Source organism: Lemur catta, chromosome 14, assembly GCF_020740605.2.
Source record: "Lemur catta isolate mLemCat1 chromosome 14, mLemCat1.pri, whole genome shotgun sequence".
Classification (NCBI taxonomy): domain Eukaryota; kingdom Metazoa; phylum Chordata; class Mammalia; order Primates; family Lemuridae; genus Lemur; species Lemur catta.
The window spans coordinates 56,977,118-56,995,670 of record NC_059141.1 but is presented as its reverse complement, the minus strand read 5'-3'; the positions used below and the strand labels follow the sequence as shown (position 1 = coordinate 56,995,670).

The 18,553-nt window shown below is 39.5% G+C and overlaps 2 protein-coding genes across 7 annotated transcripts in view; one reads left to right on the top strand and one right to left on the bottom strand.

The window, feature by feature from the left end:
• The window catches only part of GLUD1 (glutamate dehydrogenase 1), a 35,659-nt gene extending 29,267 nt beyond the window's left edge, over positions 1-6,392 (bottom strand). The window contains exon 1 of the mRNA XM_045569029.1: positions 5,673-6,392. Coding sequence (XP_045424985.1) covers positions 5,673-6,117 — 445 coding nt within the window. The 5' untranslated portion in view covers positions 6,118-6,392. The remainder of the gene's footprint in view (positions 1-5,672) is intronic.
• A 48-nt stretch (positions 6,393-6,440) lies between these two features.
• Positions 6,441-18,553, top strand: part of SHLD2 (shieldin complex subunit 2) — an 85,119-nt gene continuing 73,006 nt past the window's right edge. For 5 of the 6 annotated variants that reach the window (XM_045569027.1, XM_045569026.1, XM_045569024.1 and 2 more), the window contains exons 1-2: positions 10,538-10,725; positions 10,952-11,018. In XM_045569027.1, the coding sequence (XP_045424983.1) occupies positions 10,696-10,725; positions 10,952-11,018 (97 nt within the window). In that variant the 5' untranslated portion in view covers positions 10,538-10,695. Of the gene's footprint in view, positions 6,507-7,637; positions 7,694-10,537; positions 10,726-10,951; positions 11,019-18,553 lie in introns of those variants that run through there. The other variant, XM_045569025.1, reaches the window with a different exon arrangement.

Sequence of the window (18,553 nt, the reverse complement as noted above, 5' to 3'; positions counted from 1 at the left end):
TGTAAAGGATACAAATGAACAGCCAGATTAAGAGGTCCACAGGATGGTGTCTGCAAGGTCCCCAGTGCAGGAGCTTCTGTCCCTGTGGAGTTGGGAGAACACCACCCTCCCCACATATAGATGCATTCGGCAACCTGGAAGTTCTCTGAACCCCTCTTCCTCCAACCAACATTTAGGGTTTTTATGGAGGTTCCTTTAAAAAGTCATGACTGTTTGGTGACTGAACTCAATCTTTAGTCCCTTTCCAACCCCCAGAGGTTGGAGGGTAGGGCTGAAAATTCCAAATTTCTAACCATGGCTGTCTTTCTGGCGACCAGTCCCCATCTTGAAGCTATCCAGGAGCCGACCAAGAGTTGCCTAGTTAGAACAAAAGATACCCCTATTACCCAGGAAATTCCAAGGAACTTAGGAGCTCTTTGTTGGGAACGAGGCACAGAGACCAAATATTAATACATTTATTATGTCACAAATCTTTATTTCTCATTATTTACAAACACACAGTCTGTCCTGACCCCTCACATATAGTTCCACTTCCTGCTTTCGGCTGAAATCACACCCTCTTCTCTTTATCTGAAATGGCCTTTCCCTGATCCAACACCTATCCAGCCTTTCCTACTTTCAGGTCAAGAATGTCTCTCCCTAGTTGAACTCTGTTGCAGTAACACATGGTTTAGTGTTTTTTCAACTGTCATTTATTGACTAGTTCCCAGAAAGGAAAATGTAGAAATAGAATACTGAGCTAAAACCAAAATGAGAAAAACAGAAAGACATAGCACAGAAGAGATTTTGAAATTTGCTCTATTTGGGGGAAATCAATGAAAACATATTCCAAGGGTGGGGGGAAGAACAGGTTAACTATCAGAAATCTCTATGAACTAAGGAGTGTTCCTTAATTAAGCATAAAGTTCAGAGATCTTGCCTGCAGGGAAGAAAAGCCCCACATAATGGAAAATTTGATTTATTTAGAATATAGACTACAATTTATAACTAACACAGTCCTTATTCAGTAAATCCCCAATATGGGTGCTATCACCCTTGATTATTCCTTTGTTCTTTCTCTTGGCAAAAGAGATTAAAAAAAAAAAAAAAAGAGTTCACATAAATCCTACTAAGGCCCAATAGGTAGAAAATGCTTTTTAAAAGTCCTATGTTGACATATTTATGATAATGATAAATGAAAAAAAGGAGCCATGCTGCTGACAACCTTTATAATTTTCAGTTGTGTCATCTTTCACATTTTCCTCTAGCCTATAAGCAATTCAGAAAAAATTAGGTCTGACTTTCTCTAAGAATAATCAAGAGAAATAATAGCAACTCACGGTAAACAAAGAATTTTCCTAGTTTTTAATGAAGAGACACTTAGAAGAAAGCCATTTCAAAATTAGTCAGTTGAAAACCCTTAAAGATAAATGACACGTTGGTAGAAAAATGAGTTGTTCTGGCTAGCACATTAATATGTTAAACACCAAAGGTCTTTAAGCCTCTTTTAGTGGAAAACTCTCTTCAAAATGTTATTTCATTTCCTTACCAATTAGAACGCACCTCTAAAGATATCATCTTTAATGAGTTTTTTTTTTTTTTTGAGACAGAGTCTTGCTCTGTTGCCAGGGCTAGAGTGAGTGCCGTGGTGTCAGCCTAGCTCACAGCAACCTCAAACTCCTGGGCTTAAGCGATCCACCCGCCTCAGCCTCCCAGAGTGCTAGGATTACAGGCGTGAGCCGCCGCACCCGGCTATGAGTTTTATATTATTGCAAACTTGTTTGAATGCATTATTTCCCATGAAGAAGGTAGGTCTTCTAATAGCTTTTAGCAAATTTCAAAGGTATCACTATCCAAAGTACTAGGAATCACTGTGCTGACAGCATGGCATGGTTCTCAATCAGCGCTTACCCCAAGAGCCAATTTGTAACATTTTATGTGAATAAATTCCAGACAATAATGATTAAAGTGAGTGCTGGAATCAGATGATCGCAGTCTGAACCCCAACTCTACTATGTACTAGTCCTGTCACCACACTAAAGGACACTTCACTCTTCAGACTTAGTAGCCACATTTGGAAACTAGGGAAAAGAGTGTATTTTATGGCACATATAAGCAATGATATATGAAAAGTTCTTTGCAAAACACCTGGTACACACATAGAGCTCAATAAATGTTAGCTATTAGCCAGGCGTGGTAGCTCACGCCTGCGATCCTAGCACTCTGGGAGGCCAAGGCACAAGGATCACTTGAGGCCAGGAGTTTGAGACCAGCCTGAGCAACATAGTGAGATCCCATCTCTACAAAAATTACAAAAATTAGCTGGGGTGTGGTGGAGTGTGCTTGTAGTCCCAGCTGTCTTCCTGCACATGGGGTTTTACTGCCAAAGCAAACGTGCTAAATGGATTCACCCACACAACTGAAAGATTGAATGACAATCTGATGTATAGATCTCCATTATCATAGGTCTTAATTCTATAGCAAACTTGGTGGGGAAAAAAAGGCATTTGGCCTGGGGCGGTTGAGGTAGGAAGATGGCTTGTATCCAGGAGTTTGAGGTTGCAGCGAACTATGATGAAGCAACTGCACTCTAGCCTGGGCAACAGAGCGAGTCTCCGAAAAAAAGATGACAACTGGGTGGGGGGCAGGCTGGAAGAGAAAGTAAATTGACACCTACATCAATGGATTGCTATCATCAATCCGTACTTCCCCCCACCAAACTGACTTTTAAAACTTCCTTCTAAAAAGGTAGGCTGATCTCAATCAGAACCATGGCCAATAAAATAATGAGAATTTACTCAGATAGTTAATAGGAACAACCTCTGATAATATTTTCCAACACACCAGAACCTTTGGACAAGTCTTCTCAAATAAGTTGCTTATTCAGAGTATTCCCCTTTGCTAGAAATATTTTTAAGGCCTCACTAAAACTTCCCTTCAGACTCTACAGCATGCCCTTCCAAACTCTTAGCAAAGGCAAATCTAACGGTCTTGGTTAAATATGGTATTCAGGAAAAGCGAAGCACAAAAACAGTATGTATTATTAAATATTTACTCTGAATAAAGTACATATCAGCCACCTGCAGGTCTTAAAACCACCTGTTTCCCTTACAGATATTGTAACAAGATAGTTGCTTTGCCTCAACCTTGAGAATTTTATTTTAGAAAATTCAGGTGTAAGGTCACTTTTGTGGAAAGATTAAAATATAGAAAGCTGAGGGTGGGGAAAAGGATGGAGAGGAGCAGATGAGGTTTCTTTTGTGAAGAAAACTATGAGAGGCGACAGTTTAGTAGGGTAGGGGAGAAGAGTGTACTAAAACATATTTAAGAGGTTAAAAAAAGACTTCAGAAGTTCATAGAGATTACTCAAGGCATATTTTATCTCAATCATCTAATATATTCTGTATTTCTAAGACCAGAGCGGGACCAAGAAGGTTAACAATTTCCTTGTAAGTTAAAAAAGCTTTAAATGTTTAAGTAGAGAAAAAAACCCACTGAAAATAAGTCCCTCTAGGGTGCACATTCTCTGCAATCAGACAAGGGTGATAAATGGGTAGGAAGATCTTGGGGTGTCTTGCAAGCAGAGCATGGACGTCTACAGTACCCAAATTCTGCTGATTGTCTGTTTAGTATGCTGTTTATTATCTTAAGCACTCTTAAAATATTTTTATGGGCTTTCACAGCTATATAATCCTTCCCAATCTACAAAGCCTTTCAAATTCCTAAGGATAATACATTTATCACTTCACAGAGCCCAATTTTCTTTCTTGTTTTATCATCTTGCAATGCTTGCTACAGTTTACTAGTTACAATTCAGTTTCTCTGTGTTTATATGCTGGGAGTTAATAATGCTTTCAGTAACATGCCTTCTGGTAAATGGGATAAACAGAAGAGAGAATTGTATCTTACACTCCAGTACAAACAAGTGCTACAGTAACAGTGCTTTGGTATGGCTGATGCTATTTGTTGCTAGGTTCGATATATTGGCACTAAAACTGCGGTGGCAACAACAGAAAGAGCACTAACAAACTACGGTAAACTTGAGTTGCTGTAGTGAGTCTGTGGAGCTGTGACTTACAAAGATAGGAAAGAGCTGAGCATCTGAAGAACAGAAGAATATAAAGATCCTGCAGAAAACCAAATAGATAGGTTTATTTACATATCTTTTAAGAGACTGGAAAATGCTGCCAACCATACAGTAAAATAAACTTGATGTCCATTTTAAGTAAACAATGCAACATCCTTGTTTATCTTGGGAGTCTGAACTTGTATTCCTGGCTTAAAGAACAAGGCAGCAGTAGGAAGAAGGAAGGCAGTGCAGGAGACTGACAGTGTGTACATTTTATATGATTTCGGGGCTGGAAAGGAAATTAGAGGTCAAAGCGGTTCAAACATTGGTTTTAGCAGAGGAAACCAGAGCGCTAGAGGATAATTAAGCTCCAAAGGTAAGTCCTAGAAGTGGGTGGGGTGAATGCAAATTTAGTAAATCATTAAACCCTTGGAAGCAACCTTTGTTCCTCTGCAGGGAACACCAGCACAGCTCATGTTTTTCTGGTCTAGAGAGAATTCTAAAAATTACCCTTTGAAGTCAGCTGGCATACTAGAAAGAGATCAGGACCGGGTTTAGGGAGACAAAGGGTCTAGCCCAACATCCTCTGTGCTTATCAGCCAATCCACCTCCAGCAAGACTCCTCACCTCCCTCGGTGCTTTATTCTACATATTTTTTTTGTTTTACAGTAGGAAAAAATGGTTTTGTCCTTTCTATTTTAGATTGTTTTTAAGTACCTTTAAAGAGGTGCTGTGAGATGTATTGGGGGAAAAAATCAAAAGCTTTTCTTTGCTTGAAGAAAGCAATCTGACTACAGAAGCCAAATCTGCAGACATTCAAAAATTTAAACCACAGGATAACTCGGTGACTACCAAACTGTGTCTGATTCAACTCCTAAGTACTTTGTCTTTCCCGAAGCTCAAATCTGGTGCTAGCCAGGACCGGTACACACCCCCGGGGCTATTTCATTCCATTGGCTGGCAGGCCCTTCGGCAACCTACACCCTTAGGATTTACTGTCAGGACGCCGGGTGTTTGTCAGATGGTACACTGCTCGTGTTTTTTTTGTTTTTTGCACAAAACAGAATGCAAAAATAACTTAATTTAAAATATTAACGTGTAATTAGTAAATTCCTTTGGTTAATAAAACTGCCTAAATTTCAAACCCAGAAGGTAAGTCATTTTGTCTATTCCTACATCATCTGTCACTGTTGTAACAGGAGTAAAAAAAACCAGAAAATCTATTTCATACTTTGCATTCGGGGGAGAGTCACAGAAGCCCACGAAAACTCGCAAAGCAGAATCAGACGGGCCGGTCGTTCCTTTTCCTAGAAGTGCATTTCGGCAGGACACAGACACTGGCACCGAAAAAGGAGACCGTGCAGTGTCCACTCTGCACACAGTATCAACACACGCAGAGACCCGGGATGATGCTCGCGGGGGAAGCGGGTAGGCCAACTGCAGGGCGGTTTTAAGGCGGAAAAAAATCACTGTTCACAGAGCCTGCCACACCCGAGGCGGGGTGATCCGGCGGGGAGCATGGGAGGGGGACACAGCCAGCCGGAGCTGGGCCGGGCTTGAGCAGCGGCCCCGCACCGAAGGCGGCGGAGGGGCAGGGCGGACAGGACGCACAGCCGGTGCTCACCTCCCTTGCAGGGCGTGCGGTGCTGGCTGTGCTGGGCCCGGTAGCCCTCGATGACCTCCCAGGAGCCGTCGTCGCGCCGGATGGGGAAGGAGAGGCTCAGCACATGGTTGCAGGGCTTGATGATCCGCAGGATGCCGCGCACCCGGTTCCGCTTCTGTTCCTCGCTCTCCCGGGTCCTCAGGTCCTCCACCAGCTTGTCCTCCACGATGCTGGCGCCGCGGTCGAAGAAGCCCTCCACCATCTTGAAGAAGTTGGGGTCGTCCTCGCGGTCGCCCACCGCATCGCTGTAGTGGCGCCGGGCGGCCGGCGCGAGCCCCGGCTGCGGGGCGGCGGCGGGCTGCCCGCGGGCCCGGCCCAGCAGAGCGGCCGAGTCGGCGGCCGCCAAGCCCAGGGCGGCCGGCCCGGCCCGGGACAGCAGCAGCGCTTCGCCCAGGTAGCGGTACATGGCGGCGGGCGGAGGCGAGGTGCGTGCGGGCCGCAGGAGACGCGCGCTCGGAGTCCCCGCGACGGAGGGAGGAAGGGCCCAGCGCGGGCTGCCCTTTTAAGCCGCAGCTTCCTGCCTGCCTGGCTATCCCCTCCCCTCGGGCGCTCGTCGCCTAACGGGGAGGGCGGACTTCGGGGGCCGCGCGCCGCCCAGGGCGCCGGGCCTCCGCCTCCGCCTCCGCCGCGGCCTCGCCCGGCCTCCCTGGCTGCGGCGCGTGCCGGCGGGTTGTCGGGGGCGCGCAGGCGCGGGCCCGCCCAGCGCGCATGCTCGCGCGGCCGGGGGGGGAGGGGCGGGCTGCGGGGCTCAGGGTCTGCGGGAAGCCCGCCCTCTGCCTTCTGCTGGGCTCTCAGGTCTGTGAGCGACCCAGGTCGCCGGGGCGGGGGCCTGCCCGGGGTGGGGGCCTGGGCCTCTGGGGGGCGCTGAGAGGCCGAGTCCTGGGGAGCCGGGCGGGGGTGAGGCCGGGCGGTCTGGCCGAGGGCCCGGGCGAGTGAGTCATGGGCGCCCCTCCTTTCCGGCCGCGCGCGCGCTAGGGGCGGCCCACCGGGCCAGGCCCCGGGCGGGGGCCGGGGCGCGGGGCGCCGGGACGTGGGCCGGAAGGCGAGACCAGGCGGCAGAGGTTGAAGGCCGGGCTAAGGGTTTGGCTTCATCCGCTGAGATTGAGGAGAGCTTAGTGACATCCGGCGTGGGACTTTTGAGGTGGCCTGCAGAAACTGGAAAGGACAAAGCCAGGGGGCTGGGGAATCTACTGTTGCGGAAAACTCGGCACTTGTCTTCGAGGCTGCATCAGCAGAACGTTACCCACTTGCTTTGACCACTCAAGTTTTAAGTTTGTCCCAGTCAGCTAGTCAGCAATGTTGAGATAAAATAGTTATGCACATCATTGTTATATCACTCTACAGTTTACTGACTGTGGTTCTTTTTCGGAAATAGGTTCCAAAGCGGTCTAAAAATAAGACAAGGAAACTATAGAAATGCAATAATGCCCCCAGGAAGTTCCTTCTCAGGAATATTTGTATTCATTAAATGACCCAGTATGTGACTTACAAACTTTATGGTATAAGAGGGTCAAATTAGGTACTTATACATACTTGATGGCAAATGCTAGAGTTACACACTCCTGTGGATAAATTAGGTACTTGTAAAAGTCTAGTGACTGTCATTAAGTCAAGCCACTAGATGCCACCAGCGTTTGAGGTCCCAGTGTATTTTGGTGGTTGTAAAATGACACCTTTTTGACCTGTAAAACTGTACTTCCTGACTTGTTCAGTTTATTTATCTATATTAGAATATGGAAGAGAAAGTTCTTAATTCTCAAAATATTCTGTAAAGTATAAGGTGACTGCCTACCTGGATCAAAAATTACATTCATATAAATGTACTCTCAAAGCAAAAATGATCTTTCCTTACAGATGGAACTTATATTTTACCTTATTTGCTAAATAAACTGTAGTCATTAATTATGTTTGTATTGTGTTTTTCAGTGGAAAATATTCTCTGACTTGAATCCAGAATTTGTCTTGATGGTCAAAAGAGGAAGGTATCAAATTTCCTTTTCACTTGGTAATATTATCATTTAACCTTTTTACATTGCGACCCCCAACTTCCTCAAAACCTGAAGTTTCAGAATAATGTGATTAGCATCAGTAAACTTATGGAAATTTTTTCTTTTCAGATTTAATTCTTTGGTATGTTTTGAGGAAAGTGGTTTAAAAGCACAGTACTATTGTCCTTGTCTCTTTCTTGATAACCCTGGCCTTCAGAACAATAAATGTTTAACTTTGCCTCTTCTGTGCTTTGTTCACCTGATTTCTAGAAGGTGGAATTCAGGAAACTTTGGAAGGAGTGAGGAATAGAGCTGTGGAAATTATTCTTTACTGATTCTCCTGTGTCTACATGTGTTACAAATTGGCTTCACGAGAACCTTATAAAATAGATGTTTTTATTTTTAAAATCTTTATTGTTTTTTAATTACATACAAATTGTAAAAAAAATTTGAACAGTACATACTGTTTTAAAAAAACAGTGAGTTATCCATGCCCTCTCCCCATTTAATAAAGAGGTGGAATAGTTCTTTCAAGACTAAAGTATGTATTGTAATTCCTAATTTAATAGAAGGGAAGACTGAGGCCCACAGAGGCCAAGTAAGTTGTTGGTGATCACCTAGCTGGTAAATAGGCTAAGATTCAAAACCGTGTATCTGACTCCAAAGTTATACTATTTCTACTATCCCAAGAAATATTTTAAGTATTTCTTCCATTTAGGTTAAAATTACTTACTGTGATGTAAAGTCTAATGAGTTTCAGCTTTACGTTTATGATTGTGTTTATAAAATATACATATAATTTTCAAATTTAAGTTTATTCATAGTAATTTCCAGTTCAAAAGAAGACCAAAATTTAGTTTGAAGGTAATTTTGGTCATTAGTAGCATTCAACAGTGACAAATCAGTTTTCTGCCTTTGAGGTTTATATGAGTTTTCCTTCTTTAGCTGTTTGAAAATTCCAGGTCTGCTCTTTACCCATAGCATGCTTTTGTGCTTTCAGGCGCTTTTAAAAATATTTTAGAAGAAGAATGTTATTTAAAAAGACATAGCATATAAATACATGAAAAACAGTCATTTAAAAAATAATTTGAAGAGGTTATACATACTTTCTACTTTCTGTCTTGCTAGATTTGTCTATTCTGGACATTTCATATAAATGGAATCATATAATACATGGTCCTTTGTGACTGCCTTCTTTCACTTAGCATAATGTTTTAAAGGTTTATCCATGTGGCATGTATCAATACTTCATTTATTTTTATGGCTGAATAATATTCCATTGTATGTATTTATCACATTTTGTTTATCCACTCATCCTTGCTGGACATTTGGGTTATTTCCGCTTTTTCGCCATTATGAATAATGCTGTTATGGACATTCTTATATAAGTTTTGTGTGAATATGTTTTCAGTTCTCTCAGGAATTGTAACTCTATGTTTAACCTTTCGAGAAACCGCCAAACTGTTTTTCACAATGGCTGCACCTTTTAAATTCCTACCAGCAGTGTATAAAGTTTCCAATTTCTCTACTTCCTCAGCAGCACTTGTTATGTGTCTTTTTGATTACAGGCATCCCAGTAGGTATGAAGTGGTATTTATTTGGAATTCCTTGATGGCTAATGATGTTGAACATCTTTTCATGTGCTTATTGGTCATTTGTTTATCTTCTTTGAAGTATCTGTTCAGGTCTTTAGTCCATTTTCAAGTTGGGTTATTTGTCTTTTTATTGTTGCGTTGTAGGAGTTCTTTATATATTCTAGATATATGTCCCTTATCAGATAAATGATTTGCAAGTGTTTTCTTCCATGCTTTTGAGTTGTCTTTTTGAATTTTTTTTTTTTTTTTTTTTTTTTTTGAGACAGCGTCTCACTCTATTGCTTGGGTGAGTGCCTTGGCAACCTCAAACTTCTGGGCTCAAGTGATCCTCCTGCCTCAGCCTCCCGAGTAGCTGGGACTACAGGTGTGTGCCACCATGCCCAGCTAATTTTTTCTATTTTTAGTAGAGACAGGATCTAGCTCTTGCTCAGGCTGATCTTGAACTCCTGAGCTCAAGCTATCCTCCTGCTCTGGCCTGCTAGGATTATAGGTGTGAGCCATCTCTCCTGGCGTCTTTTTACATTTTTGATGGCATCTTTGAAGCACAAAAGTTTTTAATTTTGGTGAAGTCTAATTTATACACATTTTCTTTTGTTGCTTATGCTTTTGGTATCATATGTAAGAAATCATTGCTTAATTAGAGATCATGAAGATTTACACCTATGTTTTCTTCTAAGAGTTTTATAGTTTTAGCTTTTACATTCAGGTCTTTGATCCATTTTTGAGTTAATTTTTGTATATAGTGTGAGAAAGAGGTCCAACTTCATTCTTGTGCATATGGATATCCAGTTGTCCCAGCATCATTTGTTCAAAAAACTATTTCTTCCTGATTGAATTGTCTTCACACTCTATGAAAAATAAATTGACCTAAATGTGAGGGTTCATATCTGGACTTTCAGTTATTTTCCATTCATCCATATGTTTATCCTTATGCCAGTACCACACTGTTTTGATTACTGTAGTTTTGTAGTAAGATTTGAAATTGGGAAATATGAGTCTCCCAACTTTGTTCTTTTTCCAGGTTGGTTATTCCATGTCCCTTGAATTTCCATATGAATTTTAGGATCATGTTGTCAATTTCTGCAAAGAAGTTAGCTGGAATTTTGATGGGGATTATGTTGAATCTGTAGATCAATTTGGGAATTAGTGCCATTGTAACAATATTACATCTTCTGATTCATTAACATGGAATGTTTTTCTATTTATTTAGTTGTTTTAAAACTTCTCTCAGCAGTGTTTTGTCATTTTTAGAGTGTAAGTTTTACACTTCTTAAGAGCCCAGCAAGCTGTGATGGCAATTCTCCAAAATTGTATGAGAAGTGAATCCCCAGAATTCTGTAGAATAAGATTGTTTCCTTAGTGGCCAGCATATTTCAACCCCAGGACAATTTAGAAGCAAGCATGGGATGCAAGAGAATGAAGGCTGCAGCGGTAATAATCTGGGTTTATAAACTTGTGTATATTTGGCTTAAGTATTTTAGGAGAATTCGCTTTTAAAATTTAAGGGATCAGTATGTGATTCCAAAATAAAATGTGTAATCAACTAATAAAAAATATGTTTTGCACTTTTGTTAAATTTATTACTAAGTATTTTGTTCTTTTTGATGCTATTGTAAGTAGAATTAAAAAAAATTTTTTTTTCTTCTCTGTTACCCAGGCTGACCTCGAACTCCTGGGCTCAAGCAATCCTCCAACTTCAGCCTGCAGAGTAACTGGGAGTACAGGTGAGTGCCAATATGCCTGGCTTGGAATTGTTTTCTTTCTTTCTTTCTTTTTTTTTTTTTGAGCCAGAGTCTGGCTCTGTTGCCTGGGCTAGAGTGCCGTGACGTCAGCCTAGCTCACAGCAACCTCAAACTCCTGGGCTCAAGCGATCCTTCTGCCTCAGCCTCCTGAGTAGCTGGGATTAAAGGCATGTGCCACCATGGCCGGCTAATTTTTTCTATATATTTTTAGTTGTTCAGCTAATTTCTTTCTATTTTTAGTAGAGACGGGGGTTTCGCTCTTGCTCAGGCTGATGTTGAACTCCTGAGCTCAAACGACCCACCCTCCTTGCCCTCCCAGAGTGCTAGGATTACAGGCGTGAGCCACCGCGCCTGGTCGGAATTGTTTTCTTAACTTCATTTTCAGATTGTTCATTGCAAGTATATAGTAATACAGTCATTTATTGTATATTGATCTTATATGCTTCAACCTTACTGAACTCATTTATTAGTTCTGATAGTTATTTTAGTGGATTCCTTAAGATTTTCTATATGTAAGATACTGTCATCTGCAAATAGAGATAGTTTTACTTCTTTCTTTCCAATCTGAATGTGTTTTATTTCATTTTCTTGCCTAATGCTTCTCATTCATTTTTGCTGTTGCATGGTATTTCTTTGTATGGATACATCATAATTATTTTTACCAGTCTCTCATTGATGGTAAAAAAATGAGTAGGTTGTTTCCAATTTCTTGCAGTTATAATAATGCTACAGTAAATAATCTGTTACATAGAACAACAATTCTCAAAGTTTAGTCTCAGGATTACTTTACTGTCTTATGTATAAGTTGTGAATTTGGGCTTAGAAAGAATTTAATAATTATGAGAATTTTGCTTTTCTATAAAGTTGCTTAGTTCATATTTGACATTGATACCCTATCTAGATAAAAAGATACAATAAAACAAATGATATCACAAATCAAACATTTAACTTTTAAAACAAAGACTTTTTTTTTTCTAGAGATTGCTTTTTTGGAACAAATAAGGAACTAAAAATCTTGAAATTTTTATCAGGTCTCAAGATTTCTAATTTTAATTGATTTTAGTTCACAAGTGCTAGTTAATACTTCATTAATCAGCAGATGAAAGTGGGGCTAGAAGGGAACCCTCTACTAAGCAAGCAGCATATGTAAAGCTTGAAGATAAATAAGACCATGGTTTCAAAATATAGGGTAGCATACACTTTGGTAAAAACAATTTCATCATTACAATAATTTGGCTGAAATAACATATTGGTTGAAAACAAATATCCCCTGGTTATAGATTTTTCAAGTATTGCTAATTTTGGTACATCATGGGTTGTTTTTCAAAGTTTTGTGCCAAAGTTTTCAGAAAAACTTTTTCTAATTGCTTTTGTGTTTCTAATTGATTTTCAGAAAAGTTTTTAAATTTGACTTTCTTCCCCTTTAGTGGGGCACGCTTTTGTAATAGACAAAAAACAACAAAAGAAAGTATATCGAAGAAAAAGACCTGGACTCTTCAGGGTTTGTAGTCTTTTTTCCTTTTAAAAAACTCATTTCTTAATGAATACCAATTATATCTGTTTGGCTGGTTTGGTTAAGTTTTCATTTTGCTGCATTGCTGAGTGTCAACAAAAGTTTTATCACCTCTTGCTTAAGGGTTCCTTCCATTTTGTAAGTAAACATGGAAATCATGGTCAGATCTTTATCTCTTTAAGCATATTATGCAAGAAACCTGAGGTCTCTTAAAAATTAACTGTTCTGAGGTAGGAGTCTGATTTCACCTATATGTTGTTATGTCTCTTTTTCTTTGTTTTTTAATTGAGGTTAGATTTTTTGTTTTCCTTATATAAAAAGGATAGTACATTCAGTTATTCAAGATGCCTTACCATTCAGATATACCCTGATTTTTACATTACGTTTCTTTTCTTACTATCCAAACTCCAACACCATATTGAAATCACGATTTGAAAATCGAAAATTTTCAAAGATAAAATGTTGAAGATAGAATAAAGATTTGCTTTTATAAAGGGTCCTCCCTATAGATTAATAAACAGAGCTGGCCAATCCCAGCTTGGATTGGGAGGCCAATCCCCAGGCCTCCGAATGCCTGCAATCCCAGAACTTTTGGAGGCTAAGGCGGGAGGATCACTTGAGGCCAAGAGTTCAAGACTTTCTTTCTTTTTTTTTTTTGAGACAGGGTCTTGCTCTGTCACCCAGTCTGGGGTGTCATCAGCTCACTGTAACCTCAAAGTCTGGGTTCATGTGATCCTCCCACCACAGCTTCTTGAGAAGCTGGGACTATAGGTGCATGCTAATTTTTAAAATTTTTTGTAGAGATGAGGTCTTGCTGTGTTGCCCAGGCTGGTCTTGAACTCTTGGCCTCAAGTGATCCTCCCGCCTTAGCCTCCAAAAGTTCTGGGATTGCAGGCATTCGGAGGCCTGGGGATTGGCCTCCCAATCCAAGCTGGGATTGGCCAGCTCTGTTTATTAATCTATAGGGAGGACCCTTTATAAAAGCAAATCTTTATTCTATCTTCAACATTTTATCTTTGAAAATTTTCGATTTTCAAATCGTGATTTCAATATGGTGTTGGAGTTTGGATAGTAAGAAAAGAAACGTAATGTAAAAATTAGGGTATATCTGTAATGCTCTTAAAAGCAGACATAACTGAAAAATACACCAGAGTAGCAAAAACTACCTTCCCCTTGACCATTAGGGAAAAGTAGCAGAAGAAACAGACTTTACTGTGAAGCATAGATGTGAGTATAATTACACAGAGCTTGCTTTTTAGTGAAAACATGTCAGTGAAGCATTAGGGAGCAAAGTAGGAACACTGGCAAATGTTGAGTCAGCTAATTAGCAGTGGTCTAACTTCCTGAACCAGATAGCTTAAAGTAAACAGATATTTGCTATCTGGATTAGTTAGGATGCTTTGACCCTGTTATAGCAGTACCCAAATAAAAATGGCTTAAGCTAAAACTGTAAACCAAGATAACATTATCTAGCTAGAAGACCAGAGGCAGGGTTTTTCCATTGTTGGTGCAGGGGCTCAATGGTACCATCAGATACCCAAATGCTTTTCTGTTCAGCAAGTTTGTGTTATCTTTTCTGATGATTGCAAGATGGCTTTAGCAGTTCTAGGAGTCACATGCAGACACAACTAAGTACTACAGAGAAATAGCAGTTTCTTCTGTGAATACCTCATTTATTAATGAAGAAAATCTTCTCCAAAGGCCTGCCAGCCAGCTTCAGGTCTCTTAGGCCCCAGTAGCTAGGGCTGGGTTACATGCCATGTGCTGGCTGTGGCGGAGGAAAGGAGCAGGACTTCCCAGTGCTTTAAGCCTTTGAAGCATAGGCAGTCTCTGCCAGCAAGGAAGGAGTATAAAAGGTGTTTTCCATATTTGCCACAGAAAATAGCCAACCTACTCTCTGCTATTTTATTGTGATAATATAATTTTTGGAATACAAGTGTAGTTTAAGAGGGCGCAGGAGTATTCTTAAATATGACACCGGGAATTATGATGCTCATAGTTTCATGTTCCCTACATTAAGAAATCTGTTCTGCTTCAATAGGAGCTGAAAGAAAAAATAAAAAAAAAGAAAGGAAAAAAAAAAGAAATCTACGAATTCTAGTTCTCTTTGAGATCTTATATAAAGGATGATAAAGATTATGCCATCTGTTTTTGAACAGCTTTTTACCATTTGACAGCTTGTAAGGCAACAGCTTCATATGGTGTTTAGCCTGCTGCCAGACAGGAGGACAGAAGAGCAACCCATCCTCAACTTCTGGGGAGAATCATTCTAATGAAATATCAAGTGCTCAAATAATTTTAGCACACTTTCAGAGGAAGTTTCCATTAGCAACTTGCTGTTGTCAGTGTAGCATATAGGCAAGTGGCTTAAAATAATAAGGGGGCTAAACTGGCCTTTATGTTGAAATTAGAAGTTCTTCTTGCCTTTATTTGTCATACAGGCAGAAATAATAGTCTTATTGGATTCTCTTGTGTTATAGTAGTATATTATCAGAGGCATAGCTCGGGTAAGACTATTTTGAAGATACATGGGGTAGATATTCAAAGTGCCCTTTACATAGTTATTATCCTCTACAGTTTCCCCATTAAATGTAGAATCTTTATGACTGCGTTCTTGGAGAGCCATCAAAACCAATGAAGTACGGACACTATAAAACTATGCAGACCATAACCAGCCTCTTTTTACAGCCTTCCTTCTGCTTTCCCTTTGTTGCAACGATGGATCCAGTTGTCATCTGTGGCTTATGTATCGCACTCTGTAAACCTATGTCTGGCTCTTGTCCTATAACCTATAATCCCATATTTCTCTCCTCAATAAACCTCATTTTCGTGCTTGCCTAAAACAAACAAACAAACAAACAACAAAAAAAAACCAATGAAGCACAAAGAGACTACATCTTAGATTCTAGAAATTGATATCTGCCAGCTATCCATAATGAAAGTTCAGGTCAGCTATTAAAAAAAAAAAAGGAAGAAATGAGGTTTCAGTGAACAGTACGTACATACCACTATGTCAGTGGGAAGGTACTGATACTGGGATAGGTGAAGTAGCTGTACTCTTCACAGACAAGAGAAGTCTGTGATGAAAGGCTCATGTTAAACCAAGTATTTATCCCTACCTTCATGTGTTTTTGTCTAGATTGGGTATTATTAATAGTCTGTAGTCGGAAATGGAATTAGTTTGAATAATATTATTTGGTATAATCTTGTAAATTTGCTCTAGTGAGTTACAGATGTTGACAGTCTTGTGTAATTTCATATTCTTTCTTCTCTTCTTTATGTGATACAAACAACAAAAAAAGTGAACCAAGCCACATTAAAAGAAGAATCATAATTGGCTTTTTTTTCTTTTTTAAGTCTTGCCCTGTTGCCCGGGCTAAAGTGCTGTGGCATCAGCCTAGCTCACAGCAACCTCAAAGTCCTGGGGTCAAGTGATCGTCATGCCTCAGCCTCCCGAGGTGCTTGCCACTACACCCTGCTAATTTTTTGTTTCTATTTTTAGTTGACTGGCTAATATTTTTCTATTTTTATTAGCAATAGGTCTTGATCTTGCTCCGGCCGGTCTTGAACTCTTGACCTCAAGTGATCTTCTGGCCTCGGCCTCCCGGAGTACTAGGATTATAGGTGTGAACCACCACAGTCAGCCACAATTGGCTTTAAATTAATTAGAAAAATTTAAGGGAACAAACTAAAAAACTCAAGCCCTGAGAAATTATAGTTCTTTGCCCTTTATGGTTTTCATTTATTTTAATATTTTCTTAGGGAACAATTAAGAAGTGTGCAAATGAAAATAACGGAAAGACTATCCTTTAAGTCCATGGTATCTGCATTTTCAACTACAGATATTCTTCATTGACTCAACTCTGTCTGAAGTGAGAAACAGTATAGACGGGGACAGCAAGGGATATGTAGATTTCGTTCATAGCCTATCTTTATAGATTCATAAATTTTCTAATTTTTATCACTAATTTTTCATTGGTTCTCAATATGGACTTTTTCTTAGCCAAAAGGCCAAGAAATGATATTGGTTCTCAATATGGAAGGCTTAAGTTTTTACAATTTTTCTCTGTAATTATCAGTCTGAAGAAATAACAACTGGCAAAAAAATTAGAATTTTAAAAGTAAGATAAAATCTAAACTTTCTGAAAAATGAAAGAAAAATGCTTAAACAGAAGCATCAAGGATCATAAAAGAACTCGGATGTAATTAAGGTACTAATAGTTGAAAAAACAATTAGTTTTTTTAGGTATATTCAGTTTTTCTACTTATTAAAATTATTTTTTTATTTTGAAATAATTTTATTCATAATAATTTGTTTTGAAATAATTTTTCTTTGGAAATAATTTTAGGTTTACCGAAGAGTTGCAAAGATACCAGAGAGTTTCTATACACCCTTTACCAAGCTTTCCCTAATGTTAATATCTTACATAGCCATGGTATTAATAAATTTATCAAAGCTAGACAATTAATATTGGTACAGCTTGTATCCATTTTTTTCCTTTTTTAAAAAGATTTCAGTACATTAGCGGGTACAAGTCTTTTTTGTTACATGGAGAAATTGTATAATGCTGAAGTCAGGTCTTTTAGTATACCTGTCACAGAAGTAGTGTACATTGTATCCAACAGCTGGATTTTTATTCCTCACCCCTTCCCACGCTTGTTAGTTTTCAATGTCCATTACACCACTTTATGACCATATACACCCCTCTTTTAGCTTCCATTTATAAGTGAGAACATGTGGGTATTTGTTTTCCCATTCCTGAAATACTTCACTTAGGATAATGGTCTCCAGTTTCATCCAAGTTGCTGCAAAAGACATTATTTCATTCCTTTTTAAAGCTGAGTAGTACTCCATGGTGTATATACACCACATTTTCTTTATTCACTTATCACCTGGTAGGCTCTCAGGTTGATTACATATCTTTGCAATTGTAAATTGTGCTGCAATAAACATTCAGGTGCAAGTATCTTTTTAATTTAATATAAAATGACTTCTTTTCCTTTGGGTAAAGGAGTAGTGGGATTGCTGGATGGAATGGTAGGTCTACTTTAGTTCTTTGAGGAATCTCCATACTGTTTTCCATAGAGGTTATAGTAGTTTACATTCTTGCTAATAGTGTATAAGTGTTCCCTTCTTACTGCATCTACACTAACATCTGTTGTTTTTTTACTTTAATAATGGTGCTTCAGACAGGGATAAGGTGGTATCTCATTGTGGTTTTAATTTGCATCTACCTGATGATTAGTGACGTTGAGCATATTTTCATGTTTGTTAGCCTTTTCATATCTCCTTTTTAAAAAAATCTGTTCCTGGCTTTTGCCTACTTTTTGGTGGGGTTATTTCTTTTCCTGCTGATTTGTTTGAGTTCTTTGTAGATTCTGGCTATTAGCATTTTGTTGGATGTATAGTTTACAAATATTTTCTCCCATTTTATAGGTTGTCTGTTTACTCTGTTGATTCTTTCTTTTGCTGTACAGAAACTTTTTAAGTCTCATTTATTTAGTTTTGTTGTTGTGGTATTTGCTTTTGGGGTCTGAGTCATAAATTCTTTGCCTAGGCCAATGTCCAGAGGAGTTTAGCATTTTCTTCTAGAATTATTATGGTTTCAAGTCTTACATTTAAGTCTTTTGTCCATCCTGAGTTACTTTTTGTATATGGTGAGAGATAGGGGTCCAGTTTGATTCTTCTGCATATGGCTATGTCAGCACCATTTATTGAATAGGGTGCCCTTTGCCCAGTGTGTGTTTTTGTCTGCTTTGTCAAAGATCAGTTGGTTGTTAGGTATTTGCTTTTATTTCTGGGTTCTCTATTCTGTTCCATTGATCAGTCTGTCTACTTTTATACCAGTACCATGCTGTTTTGGTTATTGTAGCCTTGTAGTATAATTTGAAGGCAGGTAATGTGATGTCTCTAGATTTGTTCTTTTTGCTTAGAATTGTTTTGGCTATTTGAACTCTTTTTTGGTTCCATACGAAGTTTAGGATTGTTTTTTCTAAATCTGTG